At 51.0% G+C, this 20,053-nt stretch overlaps 2 protein-coding genes across 2 annotated transcripts in view; both read left to right on the top strand.

Moving 5' to 3' along the window:
* LOC111923167 (uncharacterized) overlaps nt 1–5,532 on the top strand; it is a 94,020-nt gene extending 88,488 nt beyond the window's left edge. The window contains exons 81-85 of the mRNA XM_086886370.1: nt 12–50; nt 504–668; nt 2,990–3,046; nt 3,908–4,078; nt 5,260–5,532. Of these exons, the coding sequence (XP_086742496.1) occupies nt 12–50; nt 504–668; nt 2,990–3,046; nt 3,908–4,078; nt 5,260–5,273 (446 nt within the window). The 3' untranslated portion in view covers nt 5,274–5,532. The remainder of the gene's footprint in view (nt 1–11; nt 51–503; nt 669–2,989; nt 3,047–3,907; nt 4,079–5,259) is intronic.
* A 6,077-nt stretch (nt 5,533–11,609) lies between these two features.
* UCN3 (urocortin 3) lies at nt 11,610–17,560 on the top strand. The gene is made up of 2 exons (XM_023918831.2): nt 11,610–12,633; nt 16,866–17,560. The coding sequence occupies exon 2, from the start codon at nt 16,875–16,877 to the stop codon at nt 17,331–17,333; it is 459 nt and encodes a 152-aa protein (XP_023774599.1). The 5' UTR covers nt 11,610–12,633; nt 16,866–16,874; the 3' UTR covers nt 17,334–17,560.
* Nucleotides 17,561–20,053: the final 2,493 nt, after the last annotated feature.

Genomic DNA, 20,053 nt, shown 5'->3' with positions numbered 1-20,053 from the left:
TCTGCCTGCAGGTTGTGGAGGTGAGTTGGGAAGGATGTCCATGGAAAAGGGTAAGGATGGGAATTCCTGTAGGAAAGGATCTTCTTGCCCCAAACCAGCCTGAAACTGGAAGTGAAAAGTTGTTTTTAGGAAAAAATGCTTTTTTTTTTTCTGGGATTCAGTGCAGAAAATGTTGGATCACCAACAGCTTTTGGATCCTGGTTGGAGGGGGATGGGTCTTCCTGAATCTGAGGGATCAGAGGGACACCTGGAAGTCTCCTGTTTTCACCCTCCCCTCCAGGACATGATCAAATCCCTTCCTGACTCCCAGATTTTAAAGCTGAACCCGCAGAAATCCCAATCCCTGCCCACAAAATTCCGGGATCGCTCCACCATCCCAAACCATCCCCAGGATGAGCTCCAGGACTCATGGAATCCTCAAATCCAATGGTCCACGGAGCCTGGAGAGCTGATCTGCCCACCCCAGAGCATCGGATTCATCCTCAGTGACCCTCAATCCACAGGTCTGGACGCAGCTGAGGTCCACAGGCAGCTCCAAGAGTATTCCCAGCCTCGGGAATACGCCAGCAATGGTGGAAATTGGGAAGAAAAGCTTGGCACAACTCCCAGCCAGACCAAGTTGGAGACTGCGGTGAAGCCCTTCGTGGAGCCACCTCCACTCCTTGCAGGTGAGTTCAGCTCCCTCCTTCCCATCCTTCCAGCCACGGAATCCTCTGGAGCATTCCATGAGCCTCGTGATAAATCCTTTTCCCTGGAATTGGGCGGGAATGAGGCAGAGATGGGATTCCCAGTGAGGTCTCTGGGAGATGACCTCACCCTGGAAGGTGAGGAAAACCTAAATATTTGTGGGATTGGTGGTGATCCCAACATTCCAAAGGGTTTTTTTTTAAAAGGCTGGGGGGACGCAGCCATTTCCAGGCTGGTTTTGTCCCATTTTTCCTGGCACATCCTTTGGCAAGTTCCAGTAAAAGTTCCAGGCGGGCAGAAATGGCATCTCTGAGACCAAACACTCATCCCAGACTATTTCTGTCCAGGGCCTCATGAACATTTTAATAAAGGGTAAAACCACAGCTTCAAACTCATGGAAAAACAACTGGATCTGCTCCTGTTTGTGTTTTCCAAGAGGGAAAAGCTCTGGGAGACCCAGATCTGCTCCTCCAGCAGGTCAAGAGCCACCCATGGACCTCCCGATCTCCTCATCGGGGCTTGGATTTCCCTCTGGATTTGTGGGAGAGAGGGAAAACGGGAGAGGGGGAAATTGAGGGATTCTGGAGTCATTTGTGGCAGGATTCCTCCACTTGGAGCTCAAAATCCAAACTTCAGGACAGGATTAAAAAGGAGGGAGAGTTTGGGATCGTTTCTTGTCGTTCCACAAATGAGGATGCTTGGATTTTGTCGCCAGGAGGAGGGAGAGGAGGCTTGGGTACCATGGATGGCACAGCCAGAGATATAAATTAAATTTAAATTAAATTAAAATAAATTAATTAAATATATTAAAAATAAATTAAAATAAAATAAAAATAAAATAAAATAAATTAAAAATCCCATTGCACTGAGCAGGACACCCCAGTGTTGTCACCTTTACACCCCAAAATCAGTTGTGGGGTTGTCCTACAGTTTACAGGTATGGGATTATTATGGGATGCAAGCGTGATGTTCTTTGGGAATTTCCTCCAAATTAGGGGGATGGAGCAGTGGAATGGTTTTGCAGCCTGGGGGGTTCGGGGTTTAATTAAACTTGATCAAATATAGTCATTAAATCCTCTTTGTCACCCCAAAAATTTCCTCTAGGGGAGGGCTCAATGCTCCAAATTCCAGTCTAAGAGGGAGTTGGACTCCGTGATCCTTCCAAACCTTCCAGCTTGGGACATGGAATGGTTTGGGATGGAAAAGGCCTTAAAAATCATCCAACTCCAAGGCAGGGAGTCCAACAGAGATTTGGATTCCAGGGTTTTTACAGACACTTCCAATCTGGGACATGGAATGGTTTGGGATAGAAGGGACCTTAAAAATCATCCGATTCCAACAGGATTTGTCCCATCCAGGGATTCCAACAGAAGGTTGGATTCAATGGTCTTTGTTGATCCTTTCCAATTTGGGACATGGAATGGTTTGGGATGGAAGGGACCTTAAAAATCATCCGATTCCAAGCCCAGGACTACAGCAGAAATTTGGATTCCAGGGTTTTTACAGCTCCCTTTCCAACTTGAGACACAAAACTGTTTGGGTTGGAAGGGGCCTTAAGGACCATCCATTCCAAGCTCATATTCCACGATTCCCCAGGCTGGAGAGCTTTGGGAAGAGCTTTAAGAGCTTCAAGAAGGGTTTAAAGTCAAACCCATTGATGATGGCCCCATGTAAGGAATGAACACATCCCAAAAAATCCAGCCAAGCCTAAAACCAAAGCCCAACAATCCCCACTCCCCTCCCACCCCACTCCCGACGTCTGTGCCGGACGTCAGAGTCTCCCATCCGGATCTAAACTGGATTTATACCACGGCAGCACTCGGGATCAGACGGATGGGACATTCCAGGTGTTATTGAATCACGGCAGCAGCCAACAATCCCATTAAAAACCGGGGCTGAGGCAGGAGGGCTCATAAATCCCTCTGCTAAGTGACGAGTGCCGAGCGGCTCCAAATGTTAACAGGATTCTGCAGCTGGAGCGTTATTGCCGCCAGATTCCAATCGCTCCCGGCTTTTCCGAGGCTCCCGAACTCCAGCCTGACATTTATCTCCGGCAAACAACCGCAAACGCTTCCATTTTCTCTGACGAACGCCCGGCCTTTCCCACGGAGTTGTTTAACACCATTAAGGGTTTTATTGCCGCCGGTTCCCAGCTCCCCGTGGCCGGTTGCTCCGTGACATTTAACGGGAGAGCTCGTTAGGCACGGAAGGCTCCGAGGATCTTTATTTAAATGAGGGATAATTTGTTTGCGCGCCCTTCGTTCTGTGTGATTTCCTTGGGTTTTTTTTCCCCCCTCCCCAGCCCGGGCGCAGCAGACAACGGGAAACTCGCAGCCAGAAGGCGACAGCCAATTACCAGGTGAAAATCAGGGAATTAAGTGGCATTTAGGGAAGTCACTTCCCAGGTGGGAAGGGCTGCTCGGCCTTGGGATCAAGGGATGTGGCACCAAAGGAGTTAGACGAGGTTAAACCTCAGTTTGGGCTTGGCTTAAAGCACCCCCAGGGGCGTTGAGCTGGTGGTGAAGGAACTGGAGGGGGTTTGGATCCAGAAAAGTGGGAGAATCCTCCTGGAATTCCCTGTATGCAAACATTCTTGTGGAAATATCCCACCCGGAATCCAGGTGGGATAATCCCTTCGGATAGGTGAGGGGCAGCCATGGTGGGAATCACCGGGGTGGATGATGGAGCAACAAGGAGCTCATCCCACTCTGGGAATTCCCTGCTGGATTCCCTCTTTTATCCACTCTGGGAATCCACTCGGATTCCCTCCTTTGTCCAGTATGGGATCCAACCCCTGGCTGGGTGTGGGATTTTTCCAGAGCAAATCCAATCCATGGATGGTTATGAGGATGTTTTCCAAAGTGTGCCCTTTTCCCACCTGGATCCGACCCCTGGATGGCTGTGGGGTGTTTTCCAGAGTGGATCCAATCCCTGAGGAATGTGGGCTGTTTTCCCACCAAGAAATTCCATGGGGAATTCTATTCCCACCAAGAATTCCATGGGGAATGTGAGGTGTTTTCCCATCTGGATCAAATCCTTGGGGAATGTCGGTGTTTTCCCATCCAGATCCAATTCCTGGGGAATGTCGATGTTTTCCCATCCAGATCCGATCCCTGGGGAATTTGGGGGTGTTTTCCCATCCAGATCCAATCCCTGGGGAATTTTGGGATGTTTTCCCATCCGGATCCGATCCCTGGGGAATGTCGATGTTTTCCCACAGCCCCGTGCCTGCAGCCCATGGATGAGGGCTCCTGCCACCGCCATTCCCTGCTCTGGTATTTCCACGGCCCCACAAACTCCTGCCGGCCCTTCCTGTTCGGGGGCTGCCGAGGGAACAGCAACCGCTTCCCATCCCGGCGGGAATGCGAGCGGCGCTGCCGGAGCTCCACAGGTGAGGCTGGGCCCTCCAAATTCCTCCAAATTCCTCCAAACTCCTCCAAATTCCTCCAAACTCCCATTTCCCGAAGGGGCCCCACTGGGAAGCACCAGGAAGTTCCAGAGTTTTCTTCCTTTCCCATTCCCAGATGATTCCCAGGAGCTCCTGGACATCTCCCTTGGGCCAGTTCCATGGGTGGGATGGGCATGGATGTGTGCATGGATCCAGCTGGACACCACATCCTGATATTTTGGGTGTCTTTTGGGCTTTCCCAAGGACTGAAATTGGCAGGAATTTGGGGATTTGTGCCCTGGAAAGCCTGGAATGTTCCAAGGGCATCTCCAGCCCCCAGGCAGAACCTGAAGTCTGGTCTAGACCTGTTTAGGTCTGGATTAACACCCCAGGATTGGGATCTCACCTCATCCAGGGATCCAACGGGAAAAACTCCTGGAAGCACAGCTTGGCTTCCATTGCCAGATCCAGGGTTTTTGGGATCAGTTTCTGTGGATTCTCCCTCATCTCCAGGTCATCCCAGGAAAAACGAGCCCTGGCAGGAATTCAAACCCTGCTCCAAGCAGGGCAGGAGCTGTGGCTGATCCCGGATTTCCAAGGAAAATATTCCTCTCTCAGAATTCCCTCTGCCTGGAGACCTCTGGGGAAAAAAAATCCATTTTTCATCAATTCTCCACAATCCATTAAAAATTTCTCTGCTGAGAAATTTCTCTGCTCCGGGTTTGAGGGAAACTTAAAAAAGGGAGAGGAATTAAAGGCTCGGATCCGTAATTTTGGGAATCACTCCAAGGGAAATCCAGGCTCAGCAGCACCAGGAAATGAGTGAAGCCCCTCCTGCCCAATTTTTTTCCAGGGAATTTGCTTAGGAGCCACTGGGAATTTCACAAAGCAGCTGAAGGTAGATCCAGCACTGTTTGCGGGAAGAAACAACCACCGGGAACGGGATTAATCCCAATCCAAGACAGATTCCCGAGTCCTCCGTGTTCCCATTTTTTCCTGGCTGATCCTAAACAGAGCCAGGATTCAGCCAGGACCGGGATATTTGCTTTTTATGGATGTGGGATGGGACAATCCTGCGGTGTCCGGGACCTCCCGAGCCGCTTGGGAATTCCAAGGGGGAGCCCAAACTGCAGCCAACTTCCGGCATTCCCATTGTTTCCTCTTCCCTTTTTTTCCCAAACCAGGCAGAGGGAAATGAGCGGCTCCAAGTGCTTCATTTAAATCCAGCGGGATTGGGAGGAGCGAATCTGACGCCTCTGGTAGGGACGGGAAAAACAAACATGAAGATGTTGGGAAAAAAAGATGTCGGAAAACTGGAATGACGGATATTATGGGATGAGGAGAGGAGAAACCTCAGGAAAAGGAGGATGGGAAGGGCAGAATTCCTGAGCCAATCCAGGTGGCACAAATTCCCGAGTTTTATTTTTGTAAAATAAAAGCGTCTCGGTGCCATGGAATTCTGGGTCATTCGTCTGAAAGGAGGAAAACCTGGGAATGGCAGAGAAAGGTGGGAATATCTATTTTTCCAAATTCCCTGGGGCCTTCAGGAATTCCCTGGAGCCTTTAGGAATTCCCACCTTCTTCTCCACTTGGGAATTCCCTGGGCAGGTTAAAAAAAAATCTCCAAGGAAAAAATAGGGATCCAAGCCAGGTTTCTCCCTAAAAAATTCCACTTCCAATTCCCCAAGGAGCTTGGAGCTGCAACTTGTGGAATTCCAATAATGTGGGAATCCAGTAAGAGGGATTCTAAATCCCTGGATTTTGGTCCCATGGAGACACGGACACAGCTGAAAGGGATCCTGTCCAGTGGAATCTCCATGGGACAGTCCCTTGGAAAAGTTACAGGACTTCCAATGGAAAACCAGGGATTTATGAAAGGTTTTCCATATAATTTGGCAAAACTGAGCTCGGAATTCCCAGGGTTCAGAGTTCCCAGATTTCAGATTTCCCAGGATTCGGGACTGGCTCTTTGCTCCTGGTAGCACAGGCAGGAAAAGGATTCTCCCAATCACAAAATCCCAGGATTCTGCTCACCCGGAGATTTGGGGACTTTCCTTCCTTTTCCTCCCAAAAAAGAAATGAAAATCATGGAATTCTGTAAACCTTGGTGAGGAGCCGAGTGCCATTTCCAGAGTGACAATTCCAGCCTCTCTTCCTGAAATCCTGGAATTCTGAGAAACATTCCCACTTTTTCCCATTTTCCTGGTTTCCCGGTGAGAATTTACCCAGGAATGCTGAAGGATGCTGATCTTGGGATGCTGCAGCCTCTGGAATTCAGCATTCCAGGAAACATGGAAGGAGTGGAATTCCAGCCCTGGGGGGTTGAACCCATCCAGGGAAACAAAGGATTTGAAATAATCAGGGAAAAAAATGTCATTCCCGAATTAAATGGGCAAAAATCATCAGGGAAACAGAGACTTGGAGGAGCCAGAGTTTTCCTGATTGGAAAATAAAATCATGGAATGGTTGGGATTGATTCTTCCGCTATCCCAGGCTGCTCCAAGCCCCGTCCAGTCTGGCCTTGGACATTCCATGGATCCAGGGGCAGCCACAGCTGCTCTGGGAATTCCATCCCAGCTCCTCCCCGCCCTCCCAGACAGGAATTCCTTCCCCAGATCCCATTCCATCCCTGCCCCATTCCAGTTTCAAGCCATTCCCTGTGTCCTATCGCTCCATATCCATGTTAAAAATCCTCTTCATTCCATTAGGGATAACAGCCTATTCAATAATTAAGTGCTCATTAAGAACTCAAAGTGGAATTTTTTCCCAAATCCAAGAGGAAAAATCCCTCATCCCCCTCTATGGATCCCTTGGCAGGTGTGGGAAGTTGTCTCCGAGGCTGAGGAGACGCCAAGCAGCAGAAATTCCATGGAAATCATTTTTAGATCTGGGAATCCACAGGGGTGGAGGCGGCAGGAGGGGAGGGATGGACCTGTGGGATCTGGGAATTTCCCTTCCTGAGTTGTTATTCCCAGAATATTTTGGACAATCCCTTCATTTTCCCTTTCCAGCCCAGTGCCATCCCTAAAAAAATCAGACCTCACCTCCCTGGCTCTGGAATTTCTCGGCAGCTTTTGGCTCCAAATCCCAAATCCAAGGCTGGAGAAGGATTTGGCCTCCTGGTCCAGGAGGATCCAAAGGAATTCCCAAGGGAATGATTTGGCTCAAACACCTCCTGAGGGATCCAAGTGATTTAATCCAGCTTTGGAAGAACCGGGAAGTGAGAGCTGATATTTAGGCAGGCCTAAGGTCGAGTTCAGTGAATTAAACCCGGCTCAAATCCCCATCAGAGCTCGGGGAAATTGAGACCTGGAATTTCTTTTCATCCCCCCTGGATTAATCAAATGTTCCCTATGGATTTGCCATCCAGGCTTTGGCAGGGCCAAAACATTCCGGGAAAGGGGCGCCGGCGTTTCCCTGGCAATGTCAGGTCGGCCTAATCAAGTTCCTTGGAATGATTTCAGAGCAGGAGTTGGGGGAGAGGTTTTAGGGCTCTCTGGGCTCCGAACCAGAAAATTCCCGAACATCCTTTGGCCTCGGAAAAAGCAAAGCTGAGCACTGGAATTCTGGGATTTAAAGCACATCGAGCACGCTGACAAATCCTCACGAAATTTGGGAATAAAGAGGGATTTTGGATCGTGTTCCGATCCGAGGGAATTGTGGCTCCAGCGCTGAGCCCAGGGATGCGAATCCATGGATTTAGGAGCGCTCCCAGCCCCTTTCCAGGAGGAGATTCCTGGTGCATCCAGACAGGGAATCTTGAAACTCTCCCGGCCGCAGCCTCCGATGTCCGCGGCAGTTCCTAAGCAACCCCGACAAAGGAAAAGGGATGGAGAGGGAGGAGAGGCTGGATCGGGATAATTCGGTAATTGGATAATGAGCCAGCCCTGAAATGGCCACGGCTGAGCCTCATCCAGCACCCTCTGGATGTGCTGGGAGATGGGCTTGGATACGTCGGGAAGGAGCCGACAGAATCCTGGCAGATGGAAAAGCAGCCCGGCAAATCCCCGGTGGAATTGGGTGGGATTGTTCCCAGCTGGAATTGCGCTCAGCCAGGCTCGTTAATTATGGATTTTTACAAGGGGAGGAATTAAAGGTGCCGTTAATGGAGGGCTGGATTTAATCCTGGAATCATGGAATGGTTGGCTTGGAAAGGATCCAGCCCATGGATCCATGCTCATCCCATGGGCAGGGATGGCTCATCCAGCCTGGCCTAAATCTTGGAAAAGCCTCCGTGACTCCCTCCACCCTCTCCAGGAGGTTTTCCTGCCATCCACAGTCCTTTTGGGGTGAAATCCCTGTTCCTGTTCCCAAATCCCCATCCCTGTTCCCAAATCCTCATCCCTATTCCCAAATCCCCATTCCCAAATCCTCATCCCTGTTCCCAAATCCTCATCCCTGTCCCCAAATCCCTGTTCCCAAATCCTCATCCCTGTTCCCAAATCCCCATCCCTGTTCCCAAATCCCCATCCCTGTTCCCAAATCCCCATCCCTGTTCCCAAATCCCCATCCCTGTTCCCAAATCCTCATCCCCATTCCCAAATCCTCATCCCCGTTCCCAAATCCCCATCCCTGTTCCCAAATCCTTATCCGCATTCCCAAATCCCCATCCCTGTCCCCAAATCCCCATTCCCAAATCCTCATCTCTGTTCCCAAATCCTCATCCCATCCCATCCCATCCCAAGGCTGGAATTGCATCCCAGCATCCCTGGGAAGGCGAAAAATCATCGGAAAAGCCTGGAAAAACTCCAATTCCAGGCAGCTCTGCCAGAGGGGAAAATTGGGATGGGTTTGCCCCTGGAAAACCAAGGGAAAATCCCACCTGGGGCTGTTTGTCCTGCTCCATTTGGCACCTGAAACCACCCGGAAAATCCTGGCGAAAAAATCCTGGAAAGGCAACAAAACCCACCTGGAGGGAACAAAATATTCCCTGAACTTTTCCAGCCTTTTCCATCTTTTTCCAGCCTTTTCCAGCCTTTTCCAGCCTTTTCCAGCCTTTCCCAGCCTCAGCAGTGGGATCGGATCCCAGCTCTGGATGCAGGAAAAAGCGGGAGCAGCTCCATCAAGACTCAGATCCTTGGGATAAAAGCGGATTTTACATCAGGACACACAAAACCAGGAAAAATTCCCGGAGTCCGTGTGAGGATCCGGGCTCCCTTCGCATTTTCCTGGATTTTTTTTTTGGTCCTTCCAACCTGGAATGTGGATTCAGGGAGGTGCAAAAATCCCTTTGGAAAAGGGGAAGGAGATGAGGGGAAGGAATAAAAACATTCCAGGAAAAATGTGGAGGATTTAGGATTATTTTTCCTTTTCCATCACTTTTTTCTCCTCTTCCTTTGGAGGGAAAGCCGCAAAATCCAAGTTTTAATTCCATTAAATTCATTCCCATTGCCGGTGGAGCTGGAATTTTGGGTTTGGCCTGAGGGATTTTTGGGAATTTCCAAAAAAAGCCCCAATCCAGTTCATCCCAAGGAGTTTTCCTGACATCCCACTGTCATCCAAAAGGATTTAATTAATTTAATCAATTGAATTAATTTAATTAATTCCCCGGAAGATGAAACAAGGAGAGCTTTGTGGAAATCCAGGGATGCAAATCCCTTTGGAAAAGGCGGGAAAAAGCGCAAAAAAGGCAAAATAATTCCTCCAAATTCTCTCTTCCCGGCTCTTCTCTTCCCACTGGATGGAGTTTTCCAATATTTGGCCACCTTGGGAAAACTTTGTGGATTTGAGCTGTCGGAAGGAGTAAAAATCACCCCCAAAATGGGATTTTAAGGAAGAGAAATCTCATAAAATCCCATAAAATTCCCTAAATCAGCCTCGAGGCAGAGGAAGCGTTTGCTGTAGGATTTGGGGGAAATTGGGAATTTCCCATGGAAATTCTCCTCCTTCCACAGCCTGGAAAACGCAAATCGAGCCCTAAAAATTGGGGGGAAAGGGACAAAACCGAGCGGAAAAATCCTTTTTGTCCCTCGGCGCGTCCACGTCCGACTCCTCCACGGAATTCCAGCACTGGAAGCACCAAACGGGATCTCCTGGGCCTGGAAAAACTTCCTGGATTTGGGATTTTATTTTGGTTTAAGAAGTTCCTGGGATGAAAAGAGCCCAAATCCCTGATTTTCCCCGGCTTGCGGAGATGAAACTTTAATGAGCTCCAAGCAATGATTCACTCCCGGAAATTCAGCTCCCGGGAAAGGTGAGGAGAGGTGGGAAAAGGGTCCTGATCCTCTGGAATCTGAGGGATGTGTGGGAATGCTCCTCTATCCTGCGTTTTTCAAAAGTTTGGGATTTATCAGGGAAACTTCCGGAAAGTTTGAGGCCTCTGGGTGCCCCTGGATGTTCCTGGCTCAACTCCATCTTTCCCTAGGGATGTTTCTACGGATTTTTCCCTTGGAAATACGATTTTCCTGCGGCAAATTCTCCTCTCTGCTCCTCCCGGGGAATTCCAAACCATGGCAGCCAAAAAAGTCGGATTTACTTTTCAAGGGATGAACCAGGAAATTCCTTCTTTTTTCCTTCTCTTCCCTATTTTTCCTTAGGAAAACCACCGTGAAAATTCCATGTCTGAAACACAGAAATTCCCAGGTCTGGAGCCTCCTACCAGAACATTTTTCCTTTCCCAACAAAGATTTTCACGGGAAAATAAATCTGTGAGGGAATAAAACTCGGGAAAACACCCCAGGATCAGATCCGGAGGTGGAAAAAATCTCTCGGGGCCATGCCCCGATCCTTTTCCTTAGAAAAATCCCTTCCATGGATTTTCCCACCCAGCTCCTTGTGCTGAAGTTTTTTGGGAGTTTTCTTTGCCAGAAACAGCTCCAAAATTCCAAACATTGGGAGAAGAAAATTCCCACCCAGACCTCAGGGAAGGAGGGAAGCCAAAACCTCATTCCAGGAGCTGGAAGCTCCGAATTGCGGTAGGAGAGGAAGGAGTTGCCGGAGAGGCGGATCCCGTTGGGCAGAATTCCCAAAGTTTGGAGCCAAAAGGAAGCTCCCGCCATTCCCAGCTCAGATCCTGGATACATATCCAGGAATTCCCGTGATTTTGGCTCCTTCTCTCCAGGCCAGGAGTGGGAACATCTCCCCACCCAAAATCAGAGCCCATCCTGGGTCTCTGCCAGTTCTGGGGGGTTTTTCCATGGATTTTCCCACTTTCTGCAGGATTTTCCCCGTTCCCAGGGATAACAGCTCCCCTCCAGCTTGGTGATGGCTTTTCCAAGGAAGTTTCAGGAAGGAAGTTTGGATAATTTGGTCCTGGAGCCTCCAGGAGAACCCGGCCCAGCCACAAATCCATGGTGGGACCCTTTGGAGTGAGAACCAGAGACCTGAGATCTTCCTTGGATCCCATGGAAAATCCCTGTTCCCAAATCCCCATCCTCATCCCTGTTCCTGGATTTCCATCCCTGTTCCCAAATTCCCATCCCTGCTCCCAAATCCTCGTCCTTGTTCCCAAATCTCCATCCCCATCCCTGTTCCCAAATCCTCATCCCTGTTCCTGGATTTCCATCCCTGTTCCCAAATTCCCATCCCTGTTCCCGAATCTCCATCCCTGTTCCCAAATTCCCATCCCTGTTCCCAAATCTCCACCCCTGTTCCCAAATTCCCATCCCTGTTCCCAACTCCCCATCCCTGTTCCCAAATTCCCATCCTTGTTCCCAAATTCCCATCCCCGTCTCTCCTGCTCCCAAACCTTGGGGGATTCCAGGAATTTCCTCTCTGGGAATCCCACACTGGGACCAGTCTGGTGCTGGGAGCCCAAACTGGGATTTTTTCCCACCCGGCTGCTGGATTTTTGGGATTAATCCCAAATTAATCCTGCTGAAGTTTCAGGGAATTGGAGATTTCTTCCCTCATCCCACACCTCGTCCTTCCCATCCTCTTCCAAAGCTCCACCTGGGATCGTGCCAACAAATCCCGGAAGAAGTTTCCCAAAATTTCCATTTCCCAGGGTTTTCCCTGCTTGAATGGGGAAAATTCCCTGGAAATGGGGAAAAACAGGGAAAACCCTCCCAAATCCCCACTCTGGGAATAAAACCACATTCATTGGGATAACGTCAATCCATGCTGGAACGCCAACACTCCTCAGAGCCAGAAAAACCTTTGGAATTAAAACATCCCTGCCCCCAAAACCCCAGGGACAAAGCCGTGCGTGATCCTACAAAATGCCAGCCCCGCTTTGGGGTGACTCTTCCCAGATTTTTGGGATCCGACGTCTTTCCCCCCCTCCCTCCTCCTTTTCCCGGATTTTTTCCCTGCGGATGGATGGGGAGAGGCTCCGTGACGTCGCCAGCTCGCTCTGATCTCATTTTAATGAAATCATTCCCAAAGCACGGCTCCACGTCTGGAATTACGACTCCAACCCCGTGATCCCTCATTTTTTATAAATACACCAGGGAGGGGGGAAAAGGTTTCCAGAGAGAGGGGAAAAAAATATCCCGGTCCCTGAAAAAGGAATCAGGGAAGAGCCAGGGAGGAGAAGTTCGGGAAAGGCTCCCGATGCCTCTTTCCCGGGAGTGATTCCACGGCAAATCCTTCCCATCCCAAGAATCCAGGAGAAGCAGGTGAGTGCCAGGGTTTCATTTATTCCCCAGTTTCCAGAAACTTTCAATATTTCAGTGTTTTCCTTGGGAAATCAGATTCCAGGGTTGTTGTTTTTTGGGGGGTTTTTGGGGTTTTTTTAGGGAGAAATAAAATTAGGCAGAATCGGGAAAAGCAATCCAAGGTATTTGGATATCAAGGGATTCAAAATTCCCATCGCTGACCCTCCTAGGAAAAATAATTTATTGTTTTTATTATTATTATTATTCCGGTAATTTTGGGAGGCGGATCGGAATAGGGAGCATGGGGAAGGATTGGGAAAATTTGGGAAAAGGAAAAATCGGGAGATAAATCCCTGCTGGCACCGCAGGGATGGGGAGGAGAGCGAGGCACTGGATTTTGGGAATCAGCACCGGGAAAAGCTCCTCAGGGAAGCGGAGGCAGGCAGAGTTTAAGAAGTCTCCAGGTCCCATCCACAGTTTTATCCCAGACTTACTTTGGATCAGGGAGAATCCCGCTCCATCCCGATCCCGGTCCCGAGGAGCGGCCGGAAAGCTCCGATCCCGTTTTTCCAGAGCTGGAATTTGGGCGTTTTCCTCCTTCCAAAGCAAGCGGGAGATTTCCCAGGAGACACAAACGCTCCTGCCGGCTCGGCAGCATCCCGAGAAAATTCCTGGAAAACGCTCCTGGGTATCCCAGCAGTTCCCGGCGGGAGGAGCGGCTCCCTCCGGCAGCGCGGATTTCATTCCCATCTCCTCGGATCCACCGCGGGTGGGTTTTCCTCCTTTTCCTGCCTTTTTTTAGCGAGGAGAAAAACCCAATTCCAGCTTTTTTTCCTGCTCAATAAGAACTTCCTGGAGCGGTGGGGCACAACTCCCCCCCCCCCCCCCGGTAAAAATGAACCCAATCCCAAAAAAATCAGCTTTTCCTTGTTTTTTTTTCCTTTGATTTCTGCTCGTTTTGCCAGGATATCCATCCCGGCGAGGAGCAGGAATGGGTGTGGATGGCTCCAGCCGCATTTTCCCCTTGTTCTGCCTTTCCCTTTCCTCAGCTGAGATTCCCAGAGTTTTGTTAAGCGGGAAAAGCTGGGAAAAAAAATCCCAGGAAAAGGTGCTGGATTCAGTCAGTGGTGAAGGAGCCGCGGGGGAAATGCAGCTCCGGGATTCCAAGCGGGGCAGGAAAATCCCAGGGGTCCCCCAGGAAGCTCGGGAAGGGTTTTTGGCAACATTCCCATTCCCCATCCGGGATTTGGGAATCATGCAATGATCCATCCCCCAGGGCTGGGAAAATCCCCGATCCCAAAATTCACACCCCGAGCATCCCATCCCGCAGGAGCTGCGGGAATTTGGTGAGGGTGGAGCGAGGTGAAAATCTGGGAAAAACAAAAAAAAAAGGGAATTTTGGGGTGGGAGAAATCCTGAGTCCTTCAGGAGCCTCAGCCTTGGAACACATGGAAAAATCCCTGTTGCCAAATCTCCATCCTTTTCCAAGAAAAATTAAATCCTGGGATATTTCCATGTTTGAATCTCCAAATGTGAGATTTGGGGCAGGAGGAAAGGAAAGTTTGGGGTCCTAAACGATCCCATGTGGGATTCTGGGAACCTGGGAAGGGTTTTCCTGCTTTCCCTGGATCATTCCATGGCTCTTCCTCGTCCTCTCCCATCCGGATCCAGGGAAGGGTTGAGGGGGATGGATTTTTGGGATGCCCTGAGGGGTTTTGGGAAGGGGGAAATGAGAGGGAAAGAAGCGGAAATGGAATCCTGAGGGAGGATTGGAACGGCCAAACCTCACCTCGGGAAGGTGGGAAAGGGAACAAAATTCCCAAATCTCTCCCTTTTTCCATGGAGAGCAAAGAGCAGAGTCAAAGGGATAAAGCTGCACAAAATTCCCGCTCTGAGGAACAGCAAAGAGAAAATTGAAGGGGAGAGATCTTCCTAAAATTCCCTTTCCAGAGGATGGCAAAGGGCAGAATTCAGGGAATAAACTTTCCCAAAATTCCCTCTCCAAGGGATGGAACAGGGAAGAGTTAAGGGAATCAATCTGCCCAAAATTCCTGCTCTGAGGAACAGCAAAGGGAAAATTGAAGGGGGGAGATCTTCCCAAAATTCCCTTTCCAGAGGATGGCAAAGGGCAGAATTCAGGGAATAAACCTTCCCCAAATTCCCACTCCAATGGATGGCAAAAGGCAGAATTTAGAGGATGAAAATTCCCGGAATTCCCCTGCCATAGACAATGAAGGGCAGAATTCAGGGAATAAACCTTCCCAAAATTCCCACTCTGAGGAACAGCAAGGGGCAGATTTAAGTGAAAAGACCTTCCCAAAATTCTGTCTCCAAGGGATGGAAAAGGGAAGATTTAAGGGGATAAACCTTCCCAAATCTCCTCCTCCTTGGAAAATAAAGGGCAGAATTCAGGGAATAAACTTTTCCAAAATTCCTCCTCCAGGGGATGGCAAAAGGCAGAATTCAGGGAATAAACTTTCCCAAAAATCCCTCTCCAGAGGATGGCAAAGGGCAGAATTCAGGGAATAAATCTTCCCAAAATTCCCAAACCTCCAAGGAATGACAAAAGGCAGAATTCAGGGAATAAACCTTCCCAAAATTCCCTCTCCAAGGGATGGAACAGGGAAGAGTTAAGGGAATCAATCTGCCCAAAATTCCCACTCTGAGGAACAGCAAAGGGAAAATTGAAGGGGAGAAATCTTCCCAAAATTCCCTTTCCAGAGGATGGCAAAGGGCAGAATTCAGGCAATAAACTTTCCTAAAATTCCCACTCCAGGGGATGGCAAAAGGCAGAATTCAGGGAATAAACCCTCCCAAAATTCCCTCTCCAATGAATGACAAAAGGCAGAATTTAGAGGATGAAAATTCCCAAACCTCCATGGACATGGAAGGGCATTTTCAGGGACAGATCCCGGGCCATGGATTGAGTTTGGATGGATCTGGTCCCTCATTCCCAGGGATATTCCCAAGAAATCCGGCTGCTCCGCAAGCCCCCGCGGGAATGGAACCAGCAGCTCCCAACTCCAAAATCAAGGCTGGAATTCCAGTCCCAGCTGGATTCCCTGGGGATTGTTCCCAGCCAGGAATTGCCGTGAGAGCCGCTGGCCACAAGATGGGGCCAGAAGATTGGGAATGCCAGCAGGATTTCAGGTTTTTGGGAATGCCAGAAGGATTCCAGGTTTTGGGGAATTCCTGAAGGATTCCAGGTTTTTGGGAATTCCAGAAGGATTCCAGGTTTTTGGGAATTCCTGAAGGATTCCATGAGCTTGGGATATTTTTCCATCCTGGGAATGGGCAAAAAGCCCCACAGGAGATCCTCAGTGGCTTTTTGGGGATAAAGGGATGATGGGGAGGGGTTGTGGAGCAGGAGAGTTTTCCAGGGATTTACAGGGCCCCAAAAAGACCCCAAAAATGATGATATTTCAAGTAGGAGGAGGTGGAGAGGGATCCATGGGAATCGTCCCCATGGTCCAAACCGGGTCTCCAGCAGCAGCCACGTGTGTTCCGTGAAGGAAAGGCCAAATTCTCCTCTCCATGGAAGTTCCATGGAAACAAAGGTCAAATCCTCTCCTCCATGGAAGCTCCATGGAGCTCCAAAGGTCAAATCCTCTCATCCATGGAAGCTCTGTGGAAGTTCCATGGAAATTCCACAAAGGCCAAATCCTCCCCTCCATGGAAGCTCTGTGGAAGCTCCAAGGAAAGGCCAAATCTTTCCTTCTATGGAAGCTCCATGGAAGCAAAGGCCAAATCCTCCTCTCCATGGAAGCTCCATGGAAGCTCCAAAGGTTAAATCCTCACCTACATGGAAACTCCACAAAGGAAAGGCCAAATCCTCCCTTCATGGAAGCTCTGTGGAAGCTCCATGAAGGAAAGACCAAATCCTCTCCTCCATGGAAGTTCCATGGAGCTCCAAAGGTCAAATCCTCACCTCCATGGAAATTCCACAAAGGAAAGGCCAAATCCTCCTCTCCATGGAAGTTCCATGAAAGTTCCAAAGGTCAAATCCTCACCTCCATGGAAGCTCCACTGAAGCTCCATGGAAGGGAAGCTCCTTGGACATCCCACCTGCCACCAGCACCCCAAATCTCAAGGAAGCTCATTCCCACCTGTCCTAACCTTTAGATGGGACCTGGGAGGAGACTCCAAGGGCGCAGGGAGGGGAGTTTAGGGATTGGGAAGGGATGAGGAGAGGCCGGATCTCCCCAGGTCCCACGGGAAGTTCACATCCCTCTCCTCGGTGTCTCCACGGCCAGGCCACCGCCATGTCCCACCCCAGGCTGCTGCTCCTCCTCATCCTGCTCGGAGCTGCCGGGACCGGCCGGGCCCTAAGCCTCTCCAACGCCGCCTCCATCTTCAGCTGCCTCAACGCCGCCCTGTCGGAAGCGCAGAAGATCCATCCCGAGGAAAACGCCGTCCTGGACAAGCGCGGCTCCGAGTCACCGTCCCTGGAGGAGGCGTCCGAGGAGGAGGCGGAGGAGGAAGAGCTGGGGAAAAGGACATTCCCGGGGGACGGCCACTCCCGATACGCGTCCCAGGCGCGGCTGAAGGGCAAGAGCTCGCAGAACCGGGCCAAGAGTGACCGGCACACCAAGGTCACGCTGTCGCTCGACGTCCCCACCAACATCATGAACATCCTCTTCAACATCGCCAAGGCCAAGAACTTGAGGGCCAAGGCGGCGGCCAACGCCCACCTCATGGCCCAGATTGGGCGGAGGAAGTGACCGGGCCACCGCCCGAGGGGACCGATGTGTGACAGCGGCCTTGTCTGGTTCTGACCCATCCAGCGACCTCGCATCCTTCTCCTGCCCTTCTCTCCTCCCCACCCTCCTCCGTCGTTCCTTCCGGACATTTCCACGCGCAGGGAAGAGGTTCCCATCGCCAGTGGGGCACGGGGGACGCGTCACCCGGGAAGGTTCCTGATTAAAGCTGCCATTTCTGGAGTTTCCAATGCTCTGGTGTCCCATCTCCTGCCCCGGCTGCTCCGGGGATCATCGTCCCCGTAGGGATTCCAAAACCTCCCCCAGCTCGGCCTCGTGGCCCTGTCCCCACCCTCCCAAATCCCACCACGAGCTGTCCCTGCCGCAGCCACCGATCCACTGGGAAGGGAAAAGTACCGGGACAACCTCAGGAGGGATCTCCCAAATCCACCTCCTGGGTTTTCCCTGGATTTGTCACCGTCAAGCTCCCCACCCACATGGCCCCCATGTCCCCACGGGGACACCAGGGCCACCCCACGACCTCGGGGGGTTTTGGATCCCAGGAGCCGCAGGCAGCTCCGTGGCTGCTCCGTTGGGTCCCACCACAATTCCCACCTGTCCCTTCCCACTTTCCCGTGGCTCAACCTCAGTTTTCCAGCTGGTCCAGCTTCAGCTCTTCATCCACACACCATCCGTGCTCATCCCGCTCTTTCCCAGCCCTCCTTCCTCAAAATCTTTCTCTCCACCTCCCAGCCCCACTGAAATTCCACCTCTTCCCTCATCCCTGCATTTGGTAGGTTTGGGGGGTGGAGAGAAATTTGGGAAAGAAATCTGGGGAAGAAATTTGGTCCTTCTTCCCCTGGAGATGCTCAGCAAGAGGAGGAAATGAGATCCCACCAGCCACATCCAGGGTGTGGCCATGGAGAGGTTCCAGGTGGGACACCAAGGGACATGGAAATGTCCCGGTGGGTTGGAAATGTCCTGGAGAATCATCAGAGGGACACTGACTCCGGCCTCATCTCCAAGGGTGCACGGGGAGGGTCTGTTCCCATGGCAATCCGCTGGAATCTTTGATTACGTGGATTTTTATAGCCCAGTGAATTCCCAGTGTTCTCATCCAGCGGGACACGGGCATTGTCCCCGTTTTCCAATCTGGGGAAACTGAGGCACGAGAAGAACAAGGTCACACCTGCTCCATGTCCAGCTGGACACTCATCCCTTTGTGGGTTGTCCAGGTGTCCCCAGGTTTTCCAGGCTCCATTGGGACCTTGGGATGTGCCAAGGATCCTTGGAAAGAGGGACAGAGGGATTTGCTCAGAGCCGAGGGAGAAATCCCCGCTTTGAGCAGAAAGTTGGGAGAGATTTTCCACCGGATCTCCGGGATCCCGGTCCAGGTTGGGAATGGCTTTTCCCCACCACCAGCCCAGCTTGGGATCCGTTCCCAGCCCCAGAGGCAAGGAGAACATCCCAACCTGTGGGAAAGGCCAGAAATCCAAAGGTCGCCTGCCTGGAGCTGCTCCTTGAGCTTCCCTCCTCTCCCCATGAAGGAAAGGAATTCCCAGGGAAGTGGGAAGGGATGAGCCCAGGGATTTGCTGGCTCCAGGCTGAGCTGAGGCAGGGACAGCTGGGAAGGAGTGATGGGGAAGGCAGGATCCTCCTTCCCAGCTGCATCCCGGAGGGAGAATCCCACCCACACCTGGAACCCAAATGGATCCTTCCCAAATGGATCCTTCCAAAATAACCCTTCCAAAATGGATCCTTCCCAAAATAACCCTTCCTAGATTAACCCTTCCCAAATGGACCCTTCCAAACTGGATCCTTCCAAAATAACTCTTTCCAGAATGGATCCTTCCAAAATGGATCCTTCCCAAATTAACCCTTCCCAAATGGATCCTTCCCAAATGGATCCTTCCCAAATTAACCCTTCCCAAATGGATCCTTCCCAAATTAACCCTTCCCAAATGGACCCTTCCAAATGGATCCTTCCCAAATTAACCCTTTCCAAATGGATCCTTCCCAAATGGATCCTTCTCAAATGGATCCTTCCCAAATTAACCCTTCCCAAACTGACCCCTCCCAAGTGGATCCCTCCCAGGCTCTGCCCAGCAGGACCCGGGTGCCAGAGGGGCTGCAGCACGGGCAGATCTCCTGAGGGAACGGGATGGGAATGGAGCCCTGGAACCTCCAGCAATGCCCCCGTGGGGCTGGGAGCACCCAGAGTTTGGGAGTGCTTGGGAAGGGCGGCATCGGTGCCTGGGGGGATTTGTGGGGTTTTGCAGGATCCAAGGGAGGATTCCAGGCAGGATTCGGCCTTTCCTGCCTTTTCTCACAGGGATGAAACCCAAACTCTGGGAATTGCAGCTGGAGCTGCTCACCCAGACCAACAAATCCTTCTGCTCCCACTGCTGGATCCCATCCACTTCCAAATCCTTCCCACTGCCGAATCCCATCCAGCCCATCCCAAATCCTTCCCAATGCTGGATCCCATCCAGCCCATCCCAAATCCTTCTCACTCCTGGATCCCATCCAGCCCATCCCAAATCCTTCCCACTCCTGGATCCCATCCAGCCCATCCCAAATCCTTCCCACTCCTGGATCCCATCCAGCCCATCCCAAATCCTTCCCACTGCCAGATTCCATCCAGCTGATCCCAAAACCTTCCCACTCCTGGATCTCATCCAGCCCATCCCAAATCCCCCAGGCATCCAGCTCTTCCCTGGCCTCCAGGAATCCCCTCATCCTCC

This window comes from Cyanistes caeruleus, chromosome 4 (genome assembly GCF_971803275.1).
Source record: "Cyanistes caeruleus chromosome 4, bCyaCae1.hap1.1, whole genome shotgun sequence".
NCBI lineage: Eukaryota > Metazoa > Chordata > Aves > Passeriformes > Paridae > Cyanistes > Cyanistes caeruleus.
This window is presented reverse-complemented; position numbering and strand designations above follow the sequence as displayed.

What these genes read in the sequence shown, in the direction of transcription:
- UCN3 (XM_023918831.2), top strand. Translation starts at nt 16,875, where the DNA reads ATGTCCCACCCCAGGCTGCTGCTCCTCCTCATCCTGCTCGGAGCTGCC.